The sequence below is a fragment of the Argiope bruennichi genome, chromosome 2 (assembly GCF_947563725.1).
Source record: "Argiope bruennichi chromosome 2, qqArgBrue1.1, whole genome shotgun sequence".
NCBI classification, from domain to species: Eukaryota; Metazoa; Arthropoda; class Arachnida; order Araneae; family Araneidae; genus Argiope; species Argiope bruennichi.
This window is the reverse complement of record NC_079152.1, coordinates 66343076-66357267: the sequence shown is the minus strand read 5'-3', so window position 1 is coordinate 66357267 and position 14192 is coordinate 66343076. Positions and strand designations below refer to the sequence as shown.

General features: G+C 26.6%; 1 protein-coding gene across 2 annotated transcripts in view; it reads right to left on the bottom strand.

Annotated features, from left to right (window-relative positions):
• The window catches only part of LOC129961816 (agrin-like), a 675765-nt gene that overhangs the window by 180106 nt on the left and 481467 nt on the right, over window positions 1-14192 (bottom strand). For both annotated transcript variants that reach the window (XM_056075396.1, XM_056075397.1), the window contains one exon: window positions 3408-3502. In XM_056075396.1, the coding sequence (XP_055931371.1) occupies window positions 3408-3502 (95 nt within the window). The remainder of the gene's footprint in view (window positions 1-3407; window positions 3503-14192) is intronic.

Genomic DNA, 14192 nt, shown 5'->3' with positions numbered 1-14192 from the left:
AAATCAGTTGAATGCGAACTTTCATCGAAAAACTCTTCGATACAATTATCCTTATCATTAAAATCACTTTCTGCTTCATAATAGGATCAGTAAACTGGATGATATTTCGGGGTCCAAGTTTTAGCGCCATCTGCTAAGTCTTTCTTATCAATGGGACACTAACAGGGGGGGTGCGGTCTTACAAACCGCGCTTAAAGAAATAACTGAATTATTTAAAAAAACATCTGCTGAAATCGGTTGAAAAAGTGCACGTGTATTGAAGGTCATAACACAGAAATCTGCAGGGTCAATCCATTCAACTGAGCTAAAAATAGAATAAGGGTAGTCGAAAACCCCCAGTTACGGGTTAAATTTGATGTGAGAATGCACAAATTAGATAAGAGACGCTGCGCAGGATGCGATAAGTTTAAGGCAATGCTAATTATGAATTGTGTAAGATATTTTGAATGACATGCGTGCTTCCAAAAGAGAAGAGCATCCTCTCAAAACATATTGAGATCCATTGCAGAAATCCAGTGCATGCTGTAGAAAATATTTGACTCGATTCCAGTCGTGAATTTACGGTGTTTTTATCATTTCTGGGGATATTTCGGAAATGGCAGTGTTCCCACATAGATAAACAAAGTAATGTCTTCAAAAAAAGAGTAAATCACGAAAGATTTTTAACGCCACTCTCACACTATGCAATTAATATTTTATGTTAAATGCATTTAAAATTCATAACTGAAAATTGATATATAATACTTAAAAATTCAAAATTCCAAAAAGGAACTCTTTGGTATGTATAAAAATGAAACCTTTAGATCCCTGATATTATAAATAAAATAAGAAAGATGCCAGAAAGCAAATTATAATATAAACTACTACAAACAATACAAGTGATCACTTATTATGTCTCAAAAATAATAAAAAAATAAAGTGATTAACAATACAGTACTATTAATTTACTTATTTCTTTTAAAAGAAATTATTCACTACTAAAAGCTTCAACCACAGACAGCATCGTGATACAAAATAACACAAAATAAAATAAACGTTATAAGTGAAAGTTAATAAAATAAAAATATATGTATAACAATTTTAAAATATGCATTTAGTTTTCCTAAAAATTTAAAACATAGTGAGAATTTAAAAATTGTGAGCTCTGAACAGTAAAATCATAAAATATTTAGAAGTAAAATACCTTATGGATTTAAAAATTAATACCTTCTACTTTCAAAACATAAATAAACGCAAAAAATGCGAAAGTTGGAAGCATTTTATTGTAAAAGTAAAAAAGTTAAATAAAAAATATCAAGTTCTTTAGAATGTGAAGAATTTATTATCTAAATATATAGAACGCTAAAGTATATGACACAGAAATCGTTCTTATTAAATATTATCGAAGCAATAGTCAAATGCAAACAAATCATTGTATAAATATTTTAGATTAATTTATTAAACGTTTTTATAGCACCATTTAATTCAACGTATTGCAAATTAATGAAGCTGAAAAATATTATTAAAAATACTATGGATAAGAATAAAAAAATCTACTTATTCAGAAGAAAGAGGATGTAAAAGAAATTAAAAAAAAAATTAACAAGTGTCAAACAAAATTTAAATGATCGCGAAAACAGGCTTAACCATTGTCAAATGAGTAATCGCTACAACTTACTTATGGATTTATAATCACATTCTCCAAAACTATACTACCATTTTTGTATAATCTAAACACAAAAATGGTCTTTCTATGATCCAAATACAAAAATTCCAAAAAAGAAAAAGGAATTTTTTTCGTTTCATCCAGACAAAAAATGGTTCTTGTATCATTTTAAAATTCAAACATTGCCATTTTTATATATCAGTGCCATTTCAGTGCAATATTTTCTTTGTTTATAATGATTATTTTAATGTAATACACAATTTGTGCTAATTTTTAATGTTACGAAGCTAAAACTTGCTAATCAAAACATTTAATCGCGTGCTTTTTCTAATCTTAAGTTTAAAAAGTACTTTCTATGAAAATTTCTGTAAAAATTGCTTTTACGTATTCAATAAAATTTATATTGTCCTTATCAAACAAAAAGGGGGCTTTCAAAAATGCTCATTCCACATTTATATTTAACAGCTCAATCTGAACGAAGAAGGTGGTCTGTGAAGGCAGCTAGTTTTATAAAATAAGTTCAAGGTTGCTAGTTTTATAAATTTCTTCATATAATTAAGCCTTTTAATATAAGCTACGAGCTCTAAATGTTTAGAATGTTATACACCATATTATGTTAAACCTTATTTATATCTCATTTGGGTTATAAGATATACACGTCAGAATTTGAAACTGCGAATACTAAAAGCACTACGTAAAGAATCTAAAAATATATAATGTGGATAAAAAAAACTTTTTTTTTGTAAAATAGACAGGCATAAATTTATTTTTTTACTTCCTTTAGAATTTCCAATTCATTTTTATAGTAAGTAATCTCAGATAAGGCAGCAATATTCAAGATTAGATCGAATAATACTAATATACGGAATAATCAGGCTGGAAAATTCTTTATTTTTGCATTTAAGAAATCAAAGATCTTCTTACTGCTTTTTGAAACTCTGCAATAAATATGTCTTAAAAACCAAATTTTATGCAGGAAGTAAGGCTAAAATCAGTAACTTAATTTTAATGAAATAAAACGAGATTATTAATTTGATAAGTGTAAATTAAAGGTTTAGAATTCTGAGTTTGCTAGTTAAAGTATTCATATTGAAGTTTTTAAACTTCAGTATTCAATATTACAAAATAAATTGTTAGGAATTAATTATGCCAGATAATTACTGTACTATAATAATATATATTTTGCAAAACATCCGCAGTTGTATTAAAATGTATGAGCTCTTTGTTAATAATCTATACGTACATATGATGTTATTCCTTAAGAATACATTTTTGTATGTCATGAAATATTAAATAGAATTTTGCATTCTAGATTTGAAAAAAGTTCGATTAAACAAAATGTGCTTTAATTGAGTTGTTTTAGTGGAATATTTTATTTTAAATTAAACAAATTTTATACTGCTTTTTAGCTTCAAATACATTCCATCTAATTTTCGAAAATTTAATTCCTCAAAGAAGCTAATTTTAAACTTGGTTCAACATTAAAATCAGTGTTAGTATTATTTTGCATTTTTACATTCATTTATAATAAGATAAAAATGCCTTTATCAAAAATTTTCTTTTTTTTTGTTTTTGTTTTAAAAATATAGTTTTACTAAGGCATATTCAAATTTTAAAAAAATGATAAATATAATGATAAAATGCAAAAACAGGAGCAGCATCTATGCCTTTAGCAATTCTATTTCCCCTAACTCCTATTTTTCATCAAGATGATAATTATGAATATTTCATGAATATCATAAATTTTAAATAATTTTCTTACCTTGATGCAAGTGTGGGGGCAGATGCACCGAGCTTCATTTTTTCCGTTGCTTTCGCAAACTGCATAAAATTCACACTTCTTATTCTCACATCCATCTGAAAGAATATTATTATTATTTTTTTTATTAAAATCAGGAAAAATTTATAAAAAGCAAAGCAAGACTTATGAAGAAGAAATAATTCTATGATTCATAAAAAGGAAGAAAATACTAAACATATAGGATTTTTCTACAAATATCTCATTAAAAAATGTAAAAAATATAACAAACGATTTTTTTTTCTGCCTAAGATCAACAAAATCTATGAAATCCGGAGTATTCCAAAAATATATCCGATTATTTCTTCTTTCATATATATTACTGTGTTTAATTCACATTGCTCATAGTATCAGTTCGCTGATGACATTTTCATCTACAAATGGCTAATAATCATAAAACAAACAACAAATTATTTTCTAATCGACTTCCGTTGTTTGTATTGAATTCGGAATATAAAATATCTTGTATTAAAAATACCGATTCAACGATTTAAGATTTTTCTGTTATTTATTAGCCGTGACAAAAATATGAGTTAAAAAGAAATATTCTTGAGAAAAATTAATAAAACAAGGTTTTAATGAATGAAGCCAGCATTCTAAATATAAACTCGGATAGTTTATAACATTTATGGAAAATGGAACATCAAAAATTAAATGATTTGGTTTAAGCGAAAATTTGGAAATTTGTATTTATGTTTCTAAATTAAAATTCAAAAATATCTACTTTAAGCATAATAATAAAATAGTATACAAACATGCGAGATTAAATAAAGAATATAAAATAATGAAGTGCTTAAGTTTTTTATAGGCATATTATGCAAAAGATTTAATATAGGTTATCATTATAAATTTTACTCAAAGAAAAGGAAAAAATATTATGTAATAAATCCAAATATATGTGCATGAGTCATAATAAAAATGAAATTTTAAAAATGTCTGTTCTATCTAAAACATGAGAACAAAGTTTTATTAAACAGTTTACAATAATTGCTTATATAGTTTATAAAATGTAATTAAATATTAAAATAAATTATGCATTAGCTAAAAAGTTATAATAATTAATTTAAAGTATCTGCTTCAATTTTTATAGAAATGGTCGGTATATAATTGCATCCCAACATCATGCGGCTAAAAAACATGGCAGGAGGTATAAAGACACGTTGAAAAGGAATTTTTAACATATCTGGAGTCTGGAAAAATCTCGATATTTTTTTCTACCAACCTCCATCTCTTACTTTTTAAAAATCTTGTTTGTACTGAAGAACAAGATATAATATGATAATTTGAAAAAATATACTATCAGTACATAACAGATATATGGTATAAGGAACATTAGTTTGGAAGAATTAAAATTTAGAAACATTTAAGAATTTTATTTGTGTTTCTGAATCTTTTCCATCTTCTACAAAAAGAGATTCAAAAAAAGGCATCTAAGGTACTTTGTCGATCAACCGTTTCTTTAATACTAATTAACACTTATTATTTCTAAAGCGAAAAACTGCATTAACAAGAGAAAGGCATGCTCTTCGTAGTCAAACAGCAAATCTGAAGACGATGTTTACTAGAAATGAGCGACACTGTCTTTTCAGCCAACAAGAACATGGACGACACGTGTTGATGGAAACAAAAGCTAAAAGCGCTTCTATTTCTTTAGAGGCTAAGAAAATCTTATTAACTTTTGAGGTAAATTTTTATCGTCTAATTTTCCACGCCATCTATAATCTTCTGGGAGCGGGGAGACAGGAATCTCATTGCTGTATTGTCCCATGGTCCTATGATAATGACAACCTATGGAGCATCAGTGTAATTAAACCTTAATTACCTCCGTTTGAACCAGGCAAATCGACTATATAATTTTTTCCGCGATGCTTAATTTTCATTCTTTTTTCACTAAACAGATTCTAGAAAACTAATTTAAGGCGGTCCCCAACAGATTTTCCGTGATTTAATTATTCTTCCTCGATGGCTGGAGTAGGAGAAAAAAAAAAGGCAACTGAGGAGGCTTAGTGATTAATAGAGGTGACATAACACTGCAATGGAGTGCGGTACCAGAAGCACTAATAATGACTAGAAGCAATTTACGACGAAGCATGTCTATCCTCTTCCAGCAAAAATTAGTCAAGTATTTCATTTTCTTATAATGTTGTTCAAGAAGTCGCCTTTTTTTGCTGCTGTTGTCGGTAGAGGAAAAATAAGGCTATTGATAACATCGATCGTTAATTTTCCTGCATTAATTTTGTTGCGAAGTCCATGATTGGAGGAACTTTGGATAGATTGCGTTATTAAGAGGGACTGACGCAAATTAATTTAAAGGACTGTTATTATCTAACTTTTATACAAAGATGGTTATTATTATAACTTATTAGAAAGACAGTGCTTGTTTTTTATAATTTGAAATATAATTTTTGGTTTGTGTATATATGTAAGGGATTAAAGAAATTGATTATTAATGTACGTATATTTGGAAATGCTATTTATATTTTTGCTTCAGTATTAATGTTTAATAAGCTAAATAATAATTAAAAGATACAATTCCACAATAACGTAATTTTTTTCTTATTTCATTATAATTTAATTAATAAAAAAAATTAAAGCTTATTACAATAATATTTGATTTTATTCTTATAAAACCATATTAATTTTAATATTTAATAAAAAAATAAAAAAAAAATAAGCCTTACTTCTTTTCCAAAAGACTGGTAGAGATAGAAGAGTTTCTCCCAACTAAAGGTACTCAAACGAAGATGAAAAGTTTTTTTTTTTTTTTTTTTTTTTTTTTTTAATGAAAACCTTATTTGATAATGTTTATTTATTTATGATGAACATTTGAATTTATAATTTCTTACAACTCAGTTATCATATTGTGGTAGCAACAGTGCATTAAAAATAGAACAAGTAACGTTAGGCCTGATTTACATATATAGCTGTTTAAAAAGTATCGTTAGAAAACTTTGATATGATAAATATTTAGTATATAATGTTTTCTGAAAAGATCTCAACATAAAAATTGAAGGAGATTTAAATTTTGATTTCTAAAAGGAGTTACAAAACTTAATTCTGTTAAAATTTAATGCAAGATGCATTGTATATAAAGTCAGTACTGGCATAAGAGAAGACATTGCAAAATAAGAAAACAGAACTTTTGGGGGAAAATTAAATTTGATTCTCAAGAATTTCCACTATTTTAATCATTTGTACACTATTCACAATAAGCAATTATTTTAACAATCATTGCAGTGCTCGTTAAAAATTTCGTTCCTGTCAATTCTCAAATAATACTTCTCAGAAAATTCTTCACTGAAGGAAAAAATACATGGAATAAGATACATTGTTTTTTAAGAAAATGCCTGTTATGTTTTGAATTCTAATATTTGTATTAATGTTCAATGCATCAATGAAAATAAAATATTTGTTAGATTAAAGTGATATTAAACAGAATACTTCTTTAGCTTTTAATAAAGAAAGAAAATTACCAAATTAACCCTTAACTGGGGAGGTGAAATTTTAGGACTTAACTGGGGAGGTGCAGTCTACGAGATCGCATTTCATTTACACTCAAATTAAATTTTCTAATGAATATATTAATATGAAAAACTGCCAGTCTATTTTTCAGATATTTTTCTTGATATATAGATATGTTTTAGAAATTTTTCAAAATATATTACCATTGAAAAAATAAATGCGTTGGAACATACATTTTCTTCTCAAATTACATGTTACAATAAATAATATTCTTGAAAAAACATTTTACTTTTTAAATCATATTTATTTTTACAGTATATGAAGGTATATAGAAGACAATATAATTTAAAATTCAACAATTATATGAAAAATAAAAAAAAAATTGACAATGGGTAAAATTTGCCCTTTTTCTATAGGCTTGTGTGGCTTTTATAGAACGGTTTTCTAGTGCATTTTAAACATACAGGTTAAAAACTAGTATAAAAATTAGCCTGTAAATTCTTTATATATATATCTTGGTATATTAATATATTTTATAAATATTTCAAAATACATTATCACTAGAAAAATTAATTATGTTTGAACATACATATAGAATCAGTTGAATGTGAACTTTCATCTCAAAACTCTTCTGTACAATTATCCTTATCACTAAAATCACTTTCAGCTTCATTTAAAAGTGTCTGGAGCACTGCTTCAGAATAGGATCAGTAAATTGGATGATATTTCGGGGCCCAAGTTTTAGCGTAATCTGCTAAGCCTTGTTTATCACTGGGACACTAACAGGGAGGTGCGGTCTTAGAGACCGCGCTAAAACAAATAACTGAATTATTTAAAAAAGCATTCGCTGAAATCGATTGAAAAAGTGCACGTGTATTGAAGGTTACAAAACAAGAAGAATTAAACAGGGGCAATCCATTCAATTGAGCTAAAAATAGAATAGGGGTGACCGAAAATACATCGCTAGCGGTCACACAGACCGCACGTCCCCAGTTAAGGTTTAAATATTTGATGAAACGATAAAAATGGCTTGAATGTCAATTAAACAGTTTAATCTATTATTGGAAATAAGGCAAAAAATATCTTTAATAAATAGCGAAACAAATTGCATTACTATAAAATTGCTATCATTAAAAGGTACTTTTTAAATTTTTAAAAAGTATACAATTTATTTTGTTTAGTAATATTTCCAGAAGTTAGTTCAGAAAGACACAAAAATTTAGTTTCATTTTAAATGAAAATTCTAATTATTTTTTTTAACTTAAATAATCGGTCCGAAGTGCACATTTTCACTCCTCTGGTATGGGGTAAATTTGGCAGCAGTAGGTCAAACAATCTGGCCTACACAAGGCACAGACGCACATATTCATCCCTATTATTAGTAGAGACAGAGGTGTGATTAAAAATGAAAGGCGTCTTTAATGGAACAAAATTTTAATGCGTACTGTTATTTTTTACATCACAAAACATTTAAAAAAACCCGCAAAAATTTATTTAGATTCTATAAATTCTATAAATGCAAATATTTCGTATCAGAGCCTTGTATTAACTGTTATTTTCTTCATTAGTTGCTACAATTTTAACTACATTTGGCCAATGAAAGTACAGCGAAAAAGCGATATAAGAAAAATCATCTTTTTAACGTACAAATTAAGAAAAAAGATGTAGTTGAGAATATCCGAGCTTAATAATTTAAATACAGCTTACTATTTCACCGAGGTATGAATAATATTTTTGTGAAATTATTGCTGAAAAATATCAAAATTCAGCTTAATTTTTCATTAGTTAAAATTCTAATAAAAATTTCAAAAAATTGGCAAATTCTAAGTAAAATCTCAAAAACTCAAATGTATATGAGAAATTTTATAGCTGTTAATCAAGCAGTCTAGCCTGTAGTACGAAAATTTATACGCACTTTCACCTTTTTTATTAGTAGAGACATTTAGATTAATATTACATTATTATGATTTTTAATAATCTAAACTATTTTAAGCTAGTTGATATAATATTTGAGAAGAAAATAGAAAAAGAGTTTAAAGTTAAAAATCAAAATATCTTATAAATAAAGAGTTCCATAATTACTGCCACGATAATTTCAAAATTCTTGGTTCTGAAAATAAATTTTATTCATAATTAAAAGCATGAGATATTTTAGTTGCCTTATTGTAAAATAAGTGAGCAGTGGTTAAACTCCTAAATATACTATTTGAGATTCTTTAAGAGAAAAGTTTACATATTTTTTGAAATATTTAAAAGTATAAGGCAATGAAAAAGAAATACTGATATCTAACCCATAACTAAATGGAATTCATAAAGTAGATCTTTGGAAATACGGCGGATTTCCGTTAAGATGGATGTTCAGTATAAGATCTTTTGGATCGGATGATGTTAAGCCTGCCATTAGATGAATTTTAAAGGAAGCCATCGGTGACTGGTTGTAAAGGATTGGGAAATACTTTTATATTAATATGCATTTGATTCGAAACTTTACTTTAAAAAATCTATTAAGCATCTAAAAAGTACTTTTAATTAACACTTAAAAATACTTTTTGTAAAGTATTGATTAATTAATAAATAGTGGAAAGAATTTAAGTGTTACCCATCCTCTGGGAAGCTCTACAAATTTATATCGTATCAAATTGGATTAAAAGATATTATAACTAATCATTTCTGCAACTTCATATTCGTACAATTTAAACTCCGGTGAGAAATGGCAACAGTAGTGCATTTATTATAGCATCACCATTATTAATGGCCTAAAAGAGTAAATAATTTATCTATAAGATCTAATCTAGAAATATGAATGTGCTTACATTAAAAATATTATGTTGAGTTGAAATAAAACAGACATTATTGTTGATGAAGTGTCGAAATGAAATTAGGTTGAATTGCCACTTCTGATGATGTTTAAAATTATAAATTGATCCTGTGTTTAAGTCAAACTATGCGAACGATAGAATTTGAATTAAACATCATTGAAACATATAATTATTATATTAAATTTAAGGAAAATTTATTAAAAGTGCAGTTAGTCATTTCATATTAACAACCATAATGCTATATATCAGTCACAAGAATATGGTGTTTATTCTTTTAGGCATATGGGTCTATATATCACAGCAGAATTTACCTTCAGTTTCAACTTCCATGAAAGTTTTGAGAAATGACTACTGCTCAATTTTGTATACAAATGGAGACAATATATTTAAACTTTTCTCCAAATGTTGCCTAAAACTTGATAAGCTTTTGTTAAATTACTTAGCAAACAGCGATTATAATTTGATTTCACCGCATGGGGAATTTCAAAATTATATTCTAGCAAATTAATAATATATACTCGCTAAACACAGTCATGTAGATTTTACATTAATGTTAATAACTGCATAATAATTCATTCAGTGTGATAAATTAAACACTTGTTATTAGGCGTTTAGTAGTTACTTTAATTATAAAGATGAAATTTAAATTTAGAAAATTATATTCCTTAATTAAAATGATTACTGTGCTTAACAGTACAAAAACAAATTTTTAATCACTGCAAAAGGTTAATTCTATTCAATATTTGATAGTTTGAAATTATTCGATATTTGAAATTTAATATGCAGAAATTGTTTCAAATCAAATAGAACGATATAAATCCAATATACTTTAAACGTATGTTATTTAGATATAATTTTTCACATGGGTAGGTAGTCTTATTATTGTAATAAAAACAACATGAATTTCTTCTAAGCATACACACAAAATCATTGTCGACAGACAATATAAAACGCCTGGAAATTTCGGTATCTTTTCGATGCCTTTTATTTCGATATTAATAAATACCTAACGTTAATTTATTGGGATTATGTAACAATTTTATATAAAACATTCATTTACACATCCCCTTTTATCACACATTTTATCAATAGCAGTGAGTTTCATTAATTCACTTCAGTTATCCTCACATCTATTTTTCCATATGAAGAGATATGGTAATTAGGTTGTTGCTATTTTTTAGAAAATATCTTTAATCAAATTTTTCTAATTTTTTTTTTCAAATACACAGTTGAGTCCGTTTTAAAAAGAAAAAAAATGCCTTTAAAAATAAATTTGAATTATTTTCAAACATTCTTACTATTGATCAAATTAAGGATTTTGAAATGTTTTAAATAGGTATTTTTTAAAATGTGAAATGAAACAAAATTAAGCATCAAATAAAAACTTAAACTCAAAAATATTGTCACATTTTTTACGTACATAGTGTTGTCATATGAAATGCGATATTTGACATTAATTTCTCACTTGCAGCAAATATATTTATCTTTCATGATAGATATAGTAATGCAAACTTGGAAGAATAAAATATATGTTTGAATGAAAGATGCCGGATGTTTCACCTATAAATAAGAATAAATTTAAGACAGCTATTTCAAAAAATAAAGAAGTTATATATAATTCACATTCGCAAAAGCTTTAAATACACATCACTTTAAAAACAGCAATCCTAGAAATAAGCACTTCAAAAATGTACTTGTGAAATTAGACTTAGAGAAATTCAGAATACATCATCAATTTTTTTATTGAATGATGTAAGTATTGTACATAGAAAACCAAACAAAAAATAAATTCGCCTCAAATGAGATGACTGCATGCTTGTCAAATTTTATTTTTACATTATATATTCAGAAATAAACATATTTTTTTTAGCAGTTGCATGGTCGAAGAAAAGACACTTTTGAATTTTTAAAATCGATTTATTCCATCCGGGAAGGCATATTATGTACAAAGAATAAGTGGTAAGAAATAAAGTCGACACCAAGGCAAAAGAGATCGAAATTTTATCAGTGATTTTATACAATGAGTTTCTGAGTTCTATTTTTGACACGTATCAATTTAGGTAAAGAAATTTTATCTGCCTTTAAAAGAATGTGGTAAACATTAAGGAGTTTTATTCCTTCAGTCGAAGTGTGGGAATTTGCAAAATTAAGCATTTTTATAGAGCGCGTGTAGCATTAATTAAATGAAAAAAGGTGGAATTGGATCAGGAAATAAGAGAACATTTTAGAATGAAATTATTATTGGCTAAATTAAGGAAATAAATAGAAAATAATTGGGAGTTAATTTAGACTAAGCGATATCATTATATATATAACTTTTAATTTAATCCAAATTAATTTCCAAATCTTTATCTTAATTTAGCTCATAGTAAATTCATTCTCTTATTCCTGATCCAATTCCACTTTCTGTTTAATGAATTCAACTGACGCTTTGTAGAAATGATACACCACGTGCCTAGTGAAAGTGATCCCTTCGGTGCCATTATCCAAGGTCAACACGAGTATTGAATTGACACGTGGCCGAAAATCTCATGTTATATAAGACTAGTGATCATTTGTTTTGTCCTTTCCTTCTGCTTTTGTTGCGCGTTGTTGCTTATATATATATATATATATATATATATATATATATATATATATATATATATATATATATATATATATATATATATATAAGCAGAAAGTTTTAAAATAAAGACTTAGTCGTTGATGGAAGAATAAGGAAATTTTGTTTAGAAATATTCCATCTTTATTTTAACCATATCTTCAGCTATATTTAGAATGTAAGTAAAAAAATTCGTGAAAAGAAATTTCTATTGTTAGAATCAAATCATCGCAAATTAAGATTAGATGCATCACCATGGAATGGCGTAAAGTTTTGACATCATTGATTCTAAAGTAACTAACTCGAGATTGCTCGTGGATATCAGTGAACATTAAGAATCTTATAAATAACATCATTACATCTATTTATATTTAGTACATAAATTTTCACCCGTCCACTTGCTGTATTTGATGCTGTAGAAGAAGAGACCATTTTGAACAAAAAGTTTCATCATCCCAGGTCCCCGAGCTCTACAACGCAACTTTACGTTCCCGCGTCAAGAAGAATGGAACATTCATGACTTGGTATGTCACAACAGAGCCATGGGAGCAAAGCCTAAGTGCGTTTCTTTCCCTGAAGGCCAGGTGAAGGGAAATGTAATGTTAAATAACTTCCCCATTTATGATAAAGTTACATTTCTCACAATATCGTTTAATATTTTCAAAAACTCAATTATATTTTTAAATATAGTTGAGTTTTTTTATATCTTAAAGTAAAATCTTTTGTTTATAATCTTAAGATTATAAACTTAAGATTAATCTTAATATTATATAACTTAATGTAACTTAATAAGTTCTTAATCTTAAAATTATAAAAATTATAATTGAGTTTCTATATCTTAAGTAAAATCTATTGTTTATAATCCTACTTAAGATTATAAACTTATATTTTAAGTTTGCAATCTTAAGTAAAAGAACTTAAGTCTTGCTCCCCCTTGCTCGTTTTGTGACATATCAAGTCATCAATGCGTCATTCATCGTCGGAGGATCATAAATAGAACTATTTGATTGCCTTGAACATATATGCCTGAGCTTTTCGTGTACTGTCTTTTAATGTACTGCAATGGAGAACTGATACCTAAAAATATAATCTCAAAGATCTCCAAGATCAAATTTTATTTGCTTTACGGTAATTAGATGTAAGCTATGCAAGAACAGGTCTTTCTAAATATTTTTCATATTAAGATTATTGAGCGATTAAAAATATTAAATATTTTGAAAAATGAGCTATTTAAAAATTTTTTTCTTTACATTCAAATTTTAATATTTCTTACCTATATATTTTAAAGAATTATACATTGATGTGGCTAGAGGTTTTATTTTAGATCGTTTAATATCTTTTAAGAGGATATTATTGAGCGATTAAAAATGTCAAATGTTTTGAAAAATGAACTATTTTTACCTTTTTTTTCTTTACGTTTAAATTTTAATATTTCTTAACAATATATTTTAAAGAAATTGCATATTGATGAGGCTGGTGGTTTTATTTTATATCGTTTAATATATTTTAAGAGAAAAAAAAATATAATTTGAAAAATTGCAGAATTTTGAACAAACAAAAAAAAATTATGTAATTTGAATAAAATCTGATGTATTTTATCGTTGTGTTGCGGTAAAGATTTCTAGAAAAATGAATTGAGAAAAACGTTTTTGAAATTCAGAATAGAAAACTTTGCTAATAATTACGAATAATGAGAGTCAATAAGTCTCTTATTACTCAAAAAGCCGGTGTTTTGACAAAGAACTACCAAATTTGGCACAAATACATCCGACGCGTGTGAATGAGCTTTGAAATTAAAAAAAAAATGTTTTTAAATTTAAAAAATTAAGTTTGATTTCAGTATTTTTCTATGATAACCTTCAA